This window comes from Dendrobium catenatum, unplaced genomic scaffold (assembly GCF_001605985.2).
Source record: "Dendrobium catenatum unplaced genomic scaffold, ASM160598v2 fragScaff_scaffold_1557, whole genome shotgun sequence".
NCBI classification, from domain to species: Eukaryota; Viridiplantae; Streptophyta; class Magnoliopsida; order Asparagales; family Orchidaceae; genus Dendrobium; species Dendrobium catenatum.
In genome coordinates this window covers 2214474-2231288 of record NW_021320019.1, presented here as the reverse complement: position 1 = coordinate 2231288, position 16815 = coordinate 2214474, and the positions used below count along the sequence as shown (strand labels likewise).

The 16815-nt window shown below is 36.2% G+C and overlaps 1 protein-coding gene across 1 annotated transcript; it reads left to right on the top strand.

Annotated features, from left to right (window-relative positions):
- Positions 1-4303: 4303 nt before the first annotated feature.
- Positions 4304-15583, top strand: LOC110114740 (transcription factor BHLH089). Its single transcript, XM_020847719.2, has 6 exons — positions 4304-4731; positions 9251-9439; positions 9669-9734; positions 9855-9923; positions 10016-10087; positions 15181-15583. The coding sequence occupies exons 1-6, from the start codon at positions 4480-4482 to the stop codon at positions 15316-15318; spliced, it is 786 nt and encodes a 261-aa protein (XP_020703378.2). The 5' UTR covers positions 4304-4479; the 3' UTR covers positions 15319-15583.
- The last annotated feature ends 1232 nt before the right edge of the window (positions 15584-16815 follow it).

The window sequence follows — 16815 nt, the reverse complement described above, 5'->3', positions numbered from 1 at the left end:
TCCAAACTTACGACAAAATGAAAGGAAATAAATTAAAACGAAAAAAAAAAAATTTTTTTTTTTTTGAACCTTGAAAAGAACCTTACATGACACGTCATGCGGAGCGTGGCGTTATGGTCAGCTCTTAGCTGTATGATAGGGCGGGCTTCTAGAGTTCCGGGTCGGGTCAATGGCCATTTACTGGGTCAGGGTCTTCAGCGACGATAAATCACACAAGGAATGTGAACCGTTGGATGAGAAATCAATGGCTGCTGGCCCTTAGTAATGAATACAATAGATAACAAGAGGAAGAAGTCGTTGGTTACTTGGAGGGAAAGGAAGGTGAGGAAATACCCTTCAATGCTTCCTAATAGTTATTAACACCAATTTATCATATTTGTGTTGAATGAAGTAAAAGGTGGAAGTTTTAGCCAAATTAAATAATTTTGGTCATCCATTGATGCAAACAGTTGATTTGGTGGAGAAAATGTGACCGTCTTAACTATGAACGATTGTTCGCACAATCATAAATGTAAATAAAAAAACTAATTGATGACACTTTTCTTTATGTGGAAAATTCACAAATCTAAAATCACTCGTCTTATCAAATTGAAATAAAATTCATAAGTAGTAGGTAATTAAAGTTTGATTTGGAATAGTTTTCTTACTACTTTCTATAGCAGTTTTCTAGCATAATTTTTTTTTTAAATAGTAAAAAAATAATGATCATAAATTGTTCCAAATGAAGCCTTAAGTATGAGTTATAATGGATCATCCTATTTTGAGTTTGGAAAAGATATCAGTATAATGTTAATGAATTTGAGACGTTGCTAGCTTCTATTGGAGATACTATAGCATTTGATATAGAGTTATTCTTTCGTCGAGAGTTGAAAATAGTATGATCTAAAGTGAAGGAAAATTAGGCAAAGTCTTTTCAATCTCTATTATTGTTGCTTGCCAAAACTTATTGGGCGTTCTTTGGCTCGTTTGATTCATCTTGTCGAGCCGCTCGACTCGATTGTAAGCATGTCACATTCGATGATTACTTGGTTATCCAATTAATGCTTTGAACCTTTCAAATATGCTTTGGACCCTTAATTTGGACTCATTTGGGCTCGGTTTGAATCACATTTGATGTTGTTAGATTCGTCTCCTTGAAATATTTAATTTTACCATAAAGTTGCTGAATATGGTCCCCATTTTTATCTTGGAAACCTCAATATTATATTTGTATCGAGATTCGTGCTTAATCAAGATGATTTTTTGTGATGTATCAAATTTTATTATTGATTTCTACATCAGCTTTCTAGTACAAAACTTTTTTTGAAAACAGCAAAAAAGCAATGATTATACATTATCCCAAATGAAGCCTTAAGTATGAGTTATAATCCATCATCCTATTTTAAGTTTGAAAAATATATCAATATATTGAAAAAGTTATAATACCCCTACAGCAACAGGATTAGAAGGACTAGACACCGTATAAGCATTAGCCTTATTCAACAATGGATCCAAAATATAACCCCGCTGGGCACCAATGACTGGAGCACTCCCATCCAAAGTGTCAGCCATTTCACCAAAAGGAGTATCACCCACAACAACCAAATTAATCCCAATCATAGCATTCAATTGGAGCTCATCGTTAAAAATAGTATTCTGATTGTTACCAACAACATCCACAGAAGATAAAACAGAATCAACAATGGGCAAATGTGTCACAGGTAAAACACATATAGCATTATCTTTTAAAGTATCATCTAAATGAGTTGATCTCACAGGTTCATCACCAACAGGGGAGAGACCCACATCAGTATTAATCAAATTCAAAATCGAAGACTTGCCCAAACACGGAGTGTCAGCCACGGGACGACAGTTACCAGACAAATGCCCAAGTTTCTTACACCCTCATCACTTATTATAAAATAAATATTACTAATTGTAGCACTTATAGTGCTTTAAAAACACATTAATAAGATATTTCTATATAAGGAATGGATCTTTAAGAAGCAATAAATAAGTATTTTAGTATAAAATTTTTAATTTTTTACTAGAAAGTTGCTTTAAGAAGCAATAAAAAAGCCATCACAAACGAAGCCTTTGTGACGTCCTTTAATAAGATTTAAAGCCGAGTATACTTAGGTTTCATTTGGGATGACTTACTTACTGCTTCTTAAAATAATATTTTAGTACAAAAATTAAATTTTTTATATTAAAAGTCGCTTTAAGAAGCAGTAAGAAAGTCATCTAAAACGAAACCTAAGAAGAATTTTAATTTGATAACGTGATAGTCGTTTTTCAGGTAACATTAGTGAGTTGATATTCACATTTTAAAGTCTACAATTGAACTTCATCCACTAATTAAATTGGGTAAACTTAACTTTTATGTGAGCTTGGTGATATTTAGGTGAACAAACATAAACTTTTCTTCATTAATAAATATATGGTGTTGACATGCAAGATGAATAAAATATTCAACTTCATTAAAATTTAATTTTATTATTAATTTTTTGGGTCCAGTAAGAAATCTATTATATATCTAAAAATGATTATTTATAATATCCATAATCTATAATTAAAGAATTTCATTAAAGTAAATGACATGAGCATTATTATAACTATGTAGATGAAATGAATGCTTATTATAATAAAAAGAATAATGCATAAATGTGAGTTCAAATGAACATAAATTAAGCAGTTAGAATTAATCATAATTGAAAACTACTTAAGTTCATCTAAAAGTTCAAACACATGTTGACTTTTGTGTATTTTAAAATGAGCATTTCAATTAGAGGAATTTGGTAAGTCTAAGGTTTCGTTTGAGACGGCTTTCTTACTATTTCTTAAAGTAACTTTTTAGTACAAAAATTTTAATTTTTGTACTAAAAAATTGCTTTAAAATTTTTTGTACTAAAAAATTGCTTTAAGAAATAGTAAAAAAAGCATCCCAAACGAAGCATGAGGTTACATTTGGAATGACTTTCTTACTGTTTCTTGAAACACTTTTTTAGTGTAAAAACTTTAATTTTTTACTAAAAAATTACCTTAATAAGTAATAAGAAAGCCGTCCTAAATGAAGTCTAAGATTTTGCTATTCTAGATTCTACAATGTTCAATACTGTTCAATAGTGTATCATGAATTCTAATAGAAACAACTAGAACAATTCATTGCTCTCAACTTACCTACTTTCATTTTACAACTTTATAATATTAATTTTATTATAATATTTTTGTATTTACACCTATTTTTATTAATAAGAATTTAGAATTTATAAGTCATTATTGTAATTAAATTTTTGTATATTTGAAACTCTTGAGATTAATTTTTTTGTGCTCGGTTGAAATTAAATAAAAATAACCCCAAAATTTAAAAAAAAAATTAAGTAGGTCACACAAGAGTTACCGAATAGGTTTTTTTTTAGACATCTATATCAATTAGGTCAAACTCATACTCTCATCACATACACAAGGCTTCAAATCAAGACCTCTAATTAATTGCTAGTCAAAACTCCCAACAAGGAGACTAAGGTTTCGTTTGGGACGACTTTTTTACTGCTTCTTAAGCGGCCATTGTTGTCACTTGTCACCCGTCTGCTAGCCACCTTCACTCATCGCCACCCACCGCTTGTTGTCGGCTATACCCCACAGGCCACCACCGCAGCCACCTGCCTATGACCACATTCACCTCTCTCGTTGGCCACTACTGTCACCCCCTACCTACCTGCTACCTTAGCTATCACCCACTATCGACGCCGACAAATCGTCCGCTAGCCATCACTCATCGCAGCACTCTGGCTACCATTGTTGCTAACAATCACCACTAGTTTCAACCACCGACCATCATCTTTCTGGTATTTTACATTGCATTCATTTTATTTTACACTAATACAAAAAAGTCCAAAAAGATTGTTGTAAATTCTATCCATTTTAAGCCAATCAAATAGCCCTTAAAAATTAAAATTAATTACAACATATTGTAAAATAAAACAATACTAATTAATTACAATTATACCCCCGCCCAAAGAATTATTGGGACATCTGGAAGAACTAATAATTCCGACTTGATTATTGATTGTTCTCTTTATTGAACCAAATTATTATCCTGTCTCGAATCGGACAATAAAATATTTTAAAAATAATAATAATAAAAATAAATATACAAACAATTAACCCTTCCTCCCATTTTAATAAATATACAGAGAACATGGATCCGCCGTCCATTTTAATCAAGCTTTGATAAATGGTTGATGGACGGTGATCCATCAATCCCGACGTTAAGCAAGTCTACCTTAGTGCCCCATTTATTACCAGCGAGAAAGCGAAAGATCCCGAACGACTGTTCCCCCTTCTTTCTTCTTACTCTCTCACTGTCTCTCTCTTCAAGCTCGAGTGCTCACATTCCACCAGCGATTCCAACCGAGATCTGAGCAGCTTAGCGAAGCAATGAGGATTCGGGAACTGATGTGAAGTGGGAATCGGGTCGGTGCTTCCGGATTTATCCGGATGGATCCATCGTCGCTGATCTCGCACAGTGCGCTACCGGAGATTTGGCATTTCCCTATGGCACGGGGGATAAGAGAAACAGCATTAGGGATGGGACATCGTGACGTATCAGCCGGCGAATCGACGGTGACGGAGCAGAGTGGGGACCTCTGGAGTAAGAAGAAGCGCCGGGATTCAGGGCTGTCTTCGGCGGCGGCGTCGGAAGATGAATCGTCCAAGTTCTTGTCGAACAGCAGCGGCGGCAATGACTTGGTATTTGTTTCGTTAAAACTGTGGTTACTGATTTTTTAAATCTAAGCTGTTTGTTTGAATTTCTTTCATAGGAATTTGTGGTATGGGGGGATTATATCTGTGAAGAAATTTTCGATGATGGTTCTGTAATCAGAGGAGTCTTTTGTGTTATTATATTTTTTTGGGGTTGTTGAGATGCTGGATGTGTGCCGAATGCGACAGATATTTTAGTTTTTTTTAATTTATTTTTCTGTTTAACAACCTTTTACTTTATAGAAAATGAAGTTAATTACTTAATTCCGTGTTTACAGAGATTTTAAGGGTTCGAATTCTCTAAAAAGATTTGTAAAATTCTGTGAGGTGTGACCAAGTGGTTCGTTGTAGGAGTAAATGCAACCTGACTTTTACCATAGTACAGTGCACCCTGTTCTGTCTAAGAGGTTAGGATTTGACAAACATTATTGTTACGGATGTGATGTATCTTGTTGAATAGTTTTGTTTTTTTGTTTTTTTATTTATTTATTTTGGGTGGGGAACAGTATTCTCTTTTTTATTGTGTGGGAAGAGGACCGAAAGTTCATGGCTTGCCTATAAATTCTGGCTAGCTACAGGATGAACGATGACCTCGCAGTCGAGTTTTTGTGAGTCCAAAAAAAAAAAGAATATTCTTCTGCAATTAGCTAAAAGATGTTTACCATTTTATTTTTGGGAAATTACCTAGGTCATGTTGGCATTTTCTTGTTTTCTCGTTTAGAAAAATAGGAAAAATACAGTTTGCGTTTTATTCTCAATAGCGGTTTCCACTTGGTAGAGAAATAGATGGCTTATCCTCTTGATCCCCCCCCCTTCCCCCAAATTCAAAAAAAGCCTTACGGTGTTTTAATGTTCCGTTAACTTTTTCATATATAAATCAAACATGTGATAAACATTTGAAATTATAATTTGGCTACTTAAGTTTTGTTTTTTTCCAAAAAACTAGTTAAATTGCATACTTCATAGTCATAAGAATATTAATAAATTTGTTGAGTAAATCAATTACAAGCCAGAACTCATGTTAATGGAGAGAGAATTTAATTGCTTTAACTACAAACAACGATCAGAGAAGTAAATATATTGAGGAAGGGATAATATTTTTTAGCTGTAGAACTCAAAAATGAAAAACCATTTGGCTTTGTCCAGTTGAAGCAACTTTCTTTGGTAGTTAGTATGAATTACAAAGGGCTATCTTTTCCCAAATTTTGGAGGAGACAATACAATGCATTATTGTTAAAAGTGCATTTTGAAGCCCACTGAAGTAATAATGCGTTGTGATGCAAGGTACCTTTGCTCCGCATCCTTCTCACACGTTTTGAGTTGCCGAACCACCTGCTTAACATTGTTGGCTCTGAAGTGCTTGTGAGAAGCAAAGTGCTCAAGCAACATGTTGGTGCTTTTGATTGGGCTATATTTTGGTCTGGTTTCAATGTTATTGGTTTAATAAGTATTATACAAAGTGAGCGAGTTCATTCGATTAGCAGCATTCAAACTTCTTTTTCCTATTCTTCACCCATGACTTTCTCCCTTCTTTCAATGTAAAGTAGGAAAGAAGGCATATAATCATACAATACATAGTGACTTGATAGATTTATTCCATGGTGGAGGCTACTGCACACTATGGAATGGATCTTAGACTCTCGTCTTATCATGAGTTGAGAGTCTCTTGACTTAAGAGAATTTGAGTTACCATGAGGGATGTGGAGGAACACCAACAAATAATAATTTTTTAATTTGTACATCAATAATAATTTTTTGTGTATTCATTATCAGAAATTCTTAGAGTCAATAGATGCATTTGAATATTCAGAGACTGCATTGAAGCTCTTTGGCTCCTTGATGTACAAATTAAAAAAATTGAAGAAGCGAATGTGTTCCAAACAATTTCGAATAACTACTCTAACTATATTTTTGTAGATTTGTAGTTTAAAATGCTTTATTTATATGTAAATTTAATTTTTATCATATTTTGAATTGTAAAAGCATAAATTGTAAGAAGAACTACGCTCAAAACTATTTATAACTATTGCGAAGAACATATTCAAGCGCCAGAATGTCCCAAAACCAGCTTGGTTGAGGTATGACATTGTATTTGCATTTTCAGCCACGGAGGCTAAAGCTCATAGTCACTATGATGAAGCGGTGAATAGTCCTAATGATGATCTTTGGAAGAAGGCGGGATGATGATGCAAGCAAGGCCATCCCGGTTGTTTGCTGTTTGGTTCCTGCATGGATTTCCCGGCTTCTTGCTTTGGGTTGTTCGGTTCCTACTCCCTGCTTCCCGGTTTCCCTGCCCGCTTTGCTGTTCGGTTCCTCTGCCTATCCCGATTCATCCCCTTTGCGCCTATTCCATTCGTTGGTTGTTCCGCGTGCCCCTTCGTGTGCTGCTTCAGACGGATGTTGTTTTGTCTTTTAACTCCCTCTTTCTTATTAGTTTGAGCAGACGGTTGTTTGGCTGTTTGGTTCCCTTTCTTTACCCATATATTAGGGCTGTTTTGTGGCATTTAGACGAAGGTTACGGACTGATTTTTGGAAAGAAAATCTGAAGGATCTTCTTTGATTGCTTGCGAGCTATGTTCCCCTTTCTCTTCTACTCTCTATAACTTCGTCTCAGGCTTCTAATCTATTTCTTCTCTCCGCAAGTGACCATTCCATTGTATATTTCTTCTCTAAAAAAATATAGTAAGTTGTGTTGTGTCATTGTAAGGTGTTTTAATCTTTTCTATTACAAGTTGTATGGTGACATTGCATGTGTTTCATGTTGTCCTTCTTTTTTATTTGTTATTGTAGGGTTTTGTGTCTTATTTAGTGTGTTAATCTTTTTTTATTTGGAAAGGAAGACGTTTACCTTTTGCAACCTTAGCTTCTTTAAATTTTGGTTGCATCAGATGAAGAGATAGTCTCTTAAGAAGGATGCTACTTGGAGGTTACAGAAGCTTCCTTCATCAAGAAAAGTCATTGGGTGCAAATGGATGCGTGCTAAGAAGGATCTCTTAAATCTAATGAGCAATACAAGACTAGATTGGTGGCAAAAGGCTCTGTGCAACGGGAAGGGATTGCTTATGATGAGATGTTCTCCCAGTGGTTAAGAATCCCTCGACCCGTGGTCACTTAACACTTGTAGCACAATATAGTCTGATATTGGAGTAGCTCGATCCAACATTGCACAAGCAGTTGGTATTGTAAGCAAGTTCATACATGATACAATAAGGAGTCATTGGCAAGTTGTAAAGAGTATATTGAGGTATTTGAAAGGTACAATTGATGCAGGCTTGGAGATGCATTCACCATGGCAGTGATGCGGGACTCGTGATTGATTGTAGGCAACCATCTAGGTGCAGTTATGCTGATATTGAAGCATGATTTGTCATCTTTACTTTGTGAAAAGTGAAAGATAAGGTGGAGATTATTAATTTGAAATTATTTATAAATCTAATTAAAGCTTTATTTTGAAAAGCTTTGATGTCAAATTTATGTAATTGATTAAGGAGTTGATTATATCTCTAATTAGTTGATTTAATTGGAAATTTGATTGATGCATTAGTTAGGAAAGATTTGATTGGCTTTAATTAGGAGATTTAATTAGTACAGTGATTATGAGATCTAATTGGCATGATTTAAATATTTGCATTAATTATATTTTCTTTATTAGATCTTGTTTCAAATCTATAAACAGAGCCTATTGGCTACTATTGTATGTATGAGAAGAGAGAGAGTTTGAGAGCAATTGTAATCCCTATTTTTCTCCAATATAGTGAAATTATCATCACCTCCCTGTGGGCATAGGCATCTTCGCCAAATCACGTAAATCATCGTGTTCTTTGTGCTGTTTTGTTGTGTGATTTTGTTTTCGCTATGTTTATTGCACAACAAGCATATCTCTTATGAACCTTTTCTTATGTACTTTGACACACATGATCGTGATTTTTATTCTAATAGTTCTTTATAAAAGGCCAACAAGCTACATTTCTTTTAATATTTTTGGAGCCGGCCTTAATAGGTTCTACTATCATTTGCATTATTTGAATATCCTCTTTTTGGGAGTTTGTCAGAAAATTTTAACAGAATTTTATTGTATCAAATATCAACAATGAGAAAAAAATTATTTGCACAAGGAAACTATCTATGGTGGCTCATAACCCAACAGAACTGGCTACCAGACTCATTTACCTGACGTAATTGTTGAAATGTCTTATTCACGTTTATCATATCAAAAATAATCAGTCCTACATGCATCACTGGCTAACTGTTTACCCAGTCTAATCCAATCTGGGTTTGCTCATCAAGTCATCATCCAAGTAGTCATTCCTTTCTTTCAAAGTCGGATTCTACCTATCAATATTTTATACCTAAACATTGTAACCTACGATAATTTCTTTCAATTTTCTTTATGACATAATATTTTATAAGCGGTTTTTTTGGTTAAAATTTTTTCTTTTTGCATACCGTTTCAATGTTAGTGTCATACAATGATGATCATAGTTTTCATTGACTTGGTGTTGACTAGGATGACAGTGAAGCACTGCATCTGAAAGAGGGGAAATCTAGAGGTGAAAATGGTGAATGGAAAGCTGATGTGGAAGCAAGTTCTACTGGCAAGAAACCAGATCAAACCCTTGAGCCACCTAAGCAGGATTACATTCATGTGAGAGCTAGAAGGGGTCAAGCAACTGATAGCCACAGCTTGGCCGAGAGGGTAAGGCTTGTTGAGATCTAATTTCATTATTGCCAAATAGTATGCAATTGGAAAGATTGCCTTTTGAAGATGGTTATTTTCATTTTCCTTCAACATTTTGGCATTGGCGCTAAACACTTTCTAAATTGATAAGAACTTGATGCTGACATGATCATTAAAGTTGACTTTGTATTGTATGTGTTTTCAGTTTTCACAGCCAACTTATTGGACATTGTATATTCGTTAACAGGCTAGGAGGGAGAAGATAAGTGAGCGAATGAAGATTCTGCAAGATTTAGTTCCTGGGTGTAACAAGGTGCATCAATTAACCTTATTGGTGATTCTGTTCAAAAATATTCTTGCGAGATCAAAATAATAGATGTTGCTATTTATTTCCTTGAAATAGATATTTTTTTTAGTTTACTCTTTTGAGCAGGTGATTGGGAAGGCAGCGGTCCTGGATGAGATCATAAACTACATCCAGGCACTGCAGCGCCAGGTTGAGGTATATATCTTTCTTTCATTGGAAATGCCAATTTTCTTTTTCTGTTGTATTAATGTGTTTGTAATGCGGTTATGCTTATTCTTGATATGCAGCTCCTATCAATGAAGCTTGAAGCTGTTAATTCTCGGATTAATGCTGGCATGGAGGGCTTCCCTTCTAAAGATGTAAGTCTAGCGCTTTCCAAGCAGGATGGTTATTGCATTATAAATAACCCCTTTAAAAACTTAAATGCTACTCGTTTATTTTCAGTGGACACTTCCAAGATTTGTCAAATGAAATATTGATCTTGTAAAAGTGATGCTAATCCAATCATCAATGCATTTAAAATATTGATCTTGTCATATCTTTGTTTTTGTGTGTAGGCAATTGAACAACTTCACTAAGTAGAAAGTTGGGTTTGTGATGCTTAATCTTGGATATTATATTTTAGTGCAGGTAATTTGTTAATTTGACTCGATTATTTGATGATTGGGTCAATACCCATTGCACAAGATCTTGAATACCAAAAATATTCATATTTGATTAATAGAGATTGGACTGTTAGCATTGGATTTTACACCTACATTGTGATTCACGCTTGCATTATGAAGAAAAATTCTAGGGCAGACAAATACAACTAAGTTTTCAAAATTACCATAATGAAATAACCACAAATATTGGGTATCTTTAGGCTCAACAACTACAAAAAAAAAACATGTTTGTGAGTTAATCTCTATTTTTGGGAGATTTTTTGGATTATTTTTGTTGAGTATGATTGTGCTTGGACTTTCAGAAAGGCTACTGAGTGTCATTTTATATACCAATTTATGGCTTATTTGATAGTGGGTTAGATCCTTTCTCATTTCTTGCAAGCGTAGGCTTGGTTGATGTCGATCCACAAATTTTGGTGCTTTCTTTCTCTGTATTGTGTGGTCTCTTTTTTGTTTTACTTTATGGTTGCATCATACTTTGTTTCCAATGATTCTTCCACATCGAATTGGCTTTGTCATTATAAAAACTTGTATCAAAGACATTCAAATATGGATGACCATGTTTGATATTGAAATGTTTTATGGGTTTAGGAGTTTTGTCTTTGGTGAACTAAGGTGTGTGGTCATTTGGTTTAACACGGGCTTGCAAAAGCACTTATGAAGCATTCTATTAGACCGGTCCAGGAGAGATCGGCTCAGCCGGCCCAAAACAAAGCCAACTCGACTCATCAGGTGGGAGCAGGAGCCGCATGCGCAGGGAACGTAGGAGCTGCATGCATAGGAGGCGCGGGAGAGGAAAATTTGTCTCCCTCTGTAGGGCCCAACAAAGCAATAATTCCATATGGAAGGAGAAAGATTACTGAAGGAATTAATGTGGGGGTTTGAATTCAAATAGGAGAGGGAGATTAGTAAGGGAAGAAGATTGTTTTGGGGGGAAATTGGGAGAGCTTATTTTGGGCTGATTTTAGGGTTTGTTAGGGGGGATTATTTATGTTTTGAATTGACAGCTACTGTAGTTTCTTTTTCGTGAGGGCTTCCTAGCGGGCGTCTAGATTGTTTTGAGAGCGATCTACCTCTCAAATTATAGATTACATGTATCTGGTTCTTCTTATTGCAGTCTATAAAAATCAGCCATCGTTTTAGTTTTTCTGCATTATTTCTAGATGTTGTTTGATATTTTTGTCTCCAAGGCATATCAAATTAGTATTAGAGCACCTTCTTGGGAGGAAAAATAAGTCGTCTTCGTTGATTTTTGCTGTTGGAACCTAGATTGAAATTAATGGCAGCCAAGATGACGGATGCTTTGAAAGGCTAAATAGAACAACTCAATGCTGGAGTAGAGGAAAAATATTTCGGGTAGAGGGAAGACTCTCAGCCATCGAGAACCGCTTTGAAAATTTTGAAGATATGATGAAAAAGATGCTTAAGATATAGTCGAAAGCTTTACCAACGTAACTTAGGTCTAAATCAAGGGAAAAGGAAATTCAGGAGGACGATGATGAATTGGAATGTGTGTACCCTCAAGGAGCACTATGGGGGGCTCCGAATAGGGCTCCGAGGGTGAGCGAATCGGTGTATTCCGAAGGAAGGATAGCAAGGAGGGAAATTAAACTCTTTGGGAAACTACTCAGGCATGAGGAAAGGTGGAATAGAGGAGTTCATGGTTAGGGGGAGCCATGGGGTCCAAATCAACCAAGGGAGAAAGGGAGGGAATCGCACCACCACTACATGGGAGGAACTAATGGAGGGAGAAATCATTGGGGTATAGATGTGAGATCAAGGAAGCTAAAGCTGCTGGTCTTTGAAGGGGAAGATGCTTATGGTTGGATATACTGGGTGGAGCATTACTTGGCTATCATCAATGAGCTGATGGAAGGGGAAAACTCATGGCGGCGGGCCTATGTTTGGAGGGAAAAGCCCTAGCTTGGTTTCAGTTGAGGGAGGCTTGATATCCAATCTACTCATAGGGGGGAACTTATGGAGTGTTTGTTGTAACATTTCCAAGCTATTCGAGAAGGAGACCTCCACGAACAGTTCTATGCCTTAACTCAAGAGGGAATAGTCATGGAGTATTAGGAGAATTTTGAGCTGATATCAGGAAGACTGAGAGGAATTTTTGAGTAAAGGTTGGAAGGGAATTTCATGAAGGGGCTTAGGGAGGACATACGAGCAGAGCTCAGGGTGTTGAGACTTATAGAGGACTGAGAGAGATGATGGAGCTTGTTCAGAGGGTGGAGGAAAAATATCGGAGGGAGAAGGCCAGCGGGAGCAATGCTATGGGAGGGGCTTATAGGAGTACCTCTATGACCCTGGCACTGAGAACCCAGACAACGTCGTTTCAGAGTGAAGCATCGAAGGAGAATGGCACTGGAGTTCGTCCTGGAGGAACTTCAAGTGCCTTACAAAAGCGAATGTGCAAAATAGGCAGGCAAAAGGGTTATGTTTTATATGTGAGAATTATACACCGGGGCACGTGTGTAAGGACCAAACTCTTCCGGTTTTCACCGTATGTGGTGACGAGAAAGTTGAGGGGGAGGTGGGAGTGAGGCATCGGTGGTGGAGGAAGAAAAGCTGGGTTTAGACATGGCAGAGGTCCCCTTGAACTCAATGGTGGGGTTCACTCCGAATCACACTATAAAAGTGAGAGAAGAAATATCATATAGGGAGGTAGTGGTGTTGATAAACAGTAGGGCTACCCACAATTTCATATCCAATCATATCGTAGTAGTAGACCAATTGGGGGTGAAATGGGTGGACACAGGGTGCTATGAGGTGATGATGGGCACTGGAATATTTAACTCAAGCTTGTTCATGTCATGTGCCAAATAGGATGTTGAGGGAGAAATCATTGGGGTATACATGCGAGATCAAGGAAGCTAAAGCTGCTGGTCTTTGAAGGGGAAGATGCTTATGGTTGGATATACCGGGTGGAGCATTACTTGGCTATCATCAATGAGCTGATGGAAGGGGAAAACTCATGGCGGCGGGCCTATGTTTGGAGGGAAAAGCCCTAGCTTGGTTCCAGTTGAGGGAGGCTCGATATCCAATCTACTCATTGGGGGGAATTTATGGAGTGTTTGTTGTAACATTTCCAAGCTATTCGAGAAGGAGACCTCCACGAACAGTTCTATACCTTAACTCAAGAGGGGATAGTCATGGAGTATCAGGAGAATTTTGAGCTGCTATCAAGAAGACTGAGAGGAATTTTCGAGTAAAGGTTGGAAGGGAATTTCATGAAGGGGCTTAGGGAGGGCATACAGAGCTCAGGGTGTTGAGACTTAGAGGACTGAGAGAGATGATGGAGCTTGCTCAGAGGGTGGAGGAAAAATATCGGAGGGAGAAGGCCAGCGGGAGCAACGCCATGGGAAGGGCTTATAGGAGTACCTCTACGACCCTGGCACTGAGAACCCAGACAATGTCGTTTCAGAGTAAGCATCGAAGGAGAATGGCACCGGAGTTCGTCCTGGAGGCAACTTCAAGCACCTTACAAAAGAGAATGTGCTAAATAGGCAGGCAAAAGGGTTATGTTTTAGATGTGAGAATTATACACTGGGGCACGGGTGTAAGGACCAAACTCTTCCAGTTTTCACCGTCTTTGGTGTGAGGAAGCTGAGGGGGGAGGTGGGAGTGAGGCATCGGTGGTGGAGGAAGAAAAGCTGCATTTAGATATGGCAGAGGTCCCCTTGAACTCAATGGTAGGGTTCACTCCGAATCACACTACGAAAGTGAAAGAAGAAATAGCATACAAGGAGGTAGTGGTGTTGATATATAGTGGGGCTACCCACAATTTCATATCCAATCATATCGTAGTAGACCAATTTGGAGTGAAACGGGTGGACACAGGGTGTTATGAGGTGATGATGGGCACTAGAATATTTAACTCAAGCTTGTTCATGTCATGTGCCAAATAGGATGTTGTTTTCAAGTTATGAATCATATGATGGTTGTGTACATGGAAAATAATGTTGTGGGTAGCAAGGTTGTGAAACCGGACCGAATATAGAATCGGAAGAAGATGAGGTTCAAGAATTAATGGTTCGACTGTAGTGGAACCATATGACATAATAAATATGAAAATTATTTAAATAAAACTTAAATGATAGAATAATTATGTATTAATATAAAATTTTATTGAATTCATACAAATAATATCTTATATAAATGTCCAATATCTTATATAAATGTCCAACAAGTCAACACCCATCTGTTATGGATATGTGATTTCTCATGTTGTTCGACTCTATGAATCATGTACTAATGTATGAATGCTATACTAAATTATGGAGGCTTTATTCTTTCAGAAAACAATCAAGCAGCTTTAAATAATTTACCATGTTATAAGTTTTTTAAAATTAGGATAAACATCCCGATGGAATAAATTATGATTCAGATATAGATAAAATGTGATACCTACTTATTCCTTTTTTATAGAGCAGCAGTTAGTTCGTCTTCAAGAGGAAAAATTATTCTGTGTGAATGCCATTCGGAGGCCAACCAAAATGCGCCACGTCATCCCTGTGCTCAGTACTGCGGCTCGGTACCGTTGACGTGGAGCATTATGGTTGTTCTCTAGACGGCGTTCTGCATCTGGTCTCCGCACAGAATAATTTCTCCATTCAGAGGCGTTGGTAACGCGTTCAATTCACAAAGAGTCTCTCTATAAACATGGGATAAAACCATTGTAACCCATGCATTGGCTGAAATTTTTATTGTAGCCACTGTAAGAATTAGTAAGAATTTTTATAGAACAATAGAATAATACAACTGCAAACTTTTCTTATTTTCAGTTTGGAGCTCAGACATACCATACTCCGTCCAGTTCAGGATTTCCCTCTCAGCCAACAAGAGAATATGAGCGTGAGCAAGGATCTACAACAGAATGGCTTCATATGCAGGTTGGTGGTACTTTCCAGAGAGTAACATAATCATCCCAAAATCTCAATTGGCAATTTGAGTTTATGCAGTCAAATCTCTTCATTTCTTAACCTCAGACAGTCCTCTCAAGCAAGTATGTTATTGATTTGGATCAGTCTCAATAGCCTTTATTAAGATGGTTTGATTTGCATGCCTTCTTTCCAATTCCTATGATTTGGTGTATTGATCAGCAGACATGAGATCTAATGTGTTACTCTTGACTCTACTGGATAGAATTATATTAATATTATTGAGAATTGTTGCAGTTACAGTTCACCATCATACTTCAATTTAAGGCTTCGTTTGGGACGGTTTCTTTATGATTTCTTAAAGCAACTTTCTAGTATAAAATTTTAAAATTTTGAACTAAAAAGCTACTTGAATAATTAGTAAAAAAAATTGTCCCAAATAAAGCCTAAGTGAGTTTATTGCTTTGCTTGCTTAACCTTTTTTTTTTCTGCAGTAAAACATCAAATAAAAAGAAAGGGATTGATCATAATCTTGCTATTTATTAAAGCTTCTATGAATTAAGAATATTTAGGTCCAATTTCAGATTGCTTATTAAAGTAAATGCTTAACAATCATATATTGGATTAGCTATCTTTGATCAATTCTGATGTCATTAAGGGCTGAAATTAAAGGTAAGCCAACTTTAAACTCTTAAGCTCAAGCAAACAAAAAATTTAGGTCTGCTTATCTGAACTTAAAGCTCAAGGGAAAAAACATATAAGTTTAAGCATTAAAGCTTCACTCTCAAAATGATCAAATTAAATTAAATTATTATTAGTCTAAAATTCATTCAAAAGTTTAATCATCATTTATATAGCCATAATTAAAATTATCTTTATAACATAATCAAGCCTAAGCATATCATAAACTAGGTTAAATCATGCTTATTTCTTTCAGTATAATAAAATTCTTTTAATAATAAATTAAATCATAGTTATGCAATAGAAAAACTTTGATGAATGAGAAAATAATTTTAAGCTAAAATGTAATTAAAAATATTTCTGAATTGTTATAATAGATTATTTTTCGCCAATTAAACGTCATAGTCCTCAAGGGCAAATTATTAGGTCCGGTCACAGGACGTAGACATTCATCCGGAAACTAATAAAATATTATTTTAAATTAAGCGCGTCAAAAGTGCAGGTAAAATGCAGTAAAAAAAACGCAGTTAAAGCGCACCTAAAGCGCAATTAAAGTGCAGTCAAAGCGCAGGCGACGTGGCAAATTTTAATTAGATGTCCGGACCTATTTTTAGGTCCGGTGACCGGACCTAATAATTTGCCCTCCTTAAGGCTTAAGCCTATCATCTTTAGGCTGAAGCATCAAACAAGCCAGAAACTATATCCAATATATTAAAAATTGCCCAGGTGATAAACTCATCAAATATTGCTTCACAACATTAGACAGATAAAGTATCTATGCTTACAGTAATAACAATTTTAAGTTTTCAACAAATGCAAAGGTTGGTCATCTTTCTCCATGGAAAATAACCTGCTTGC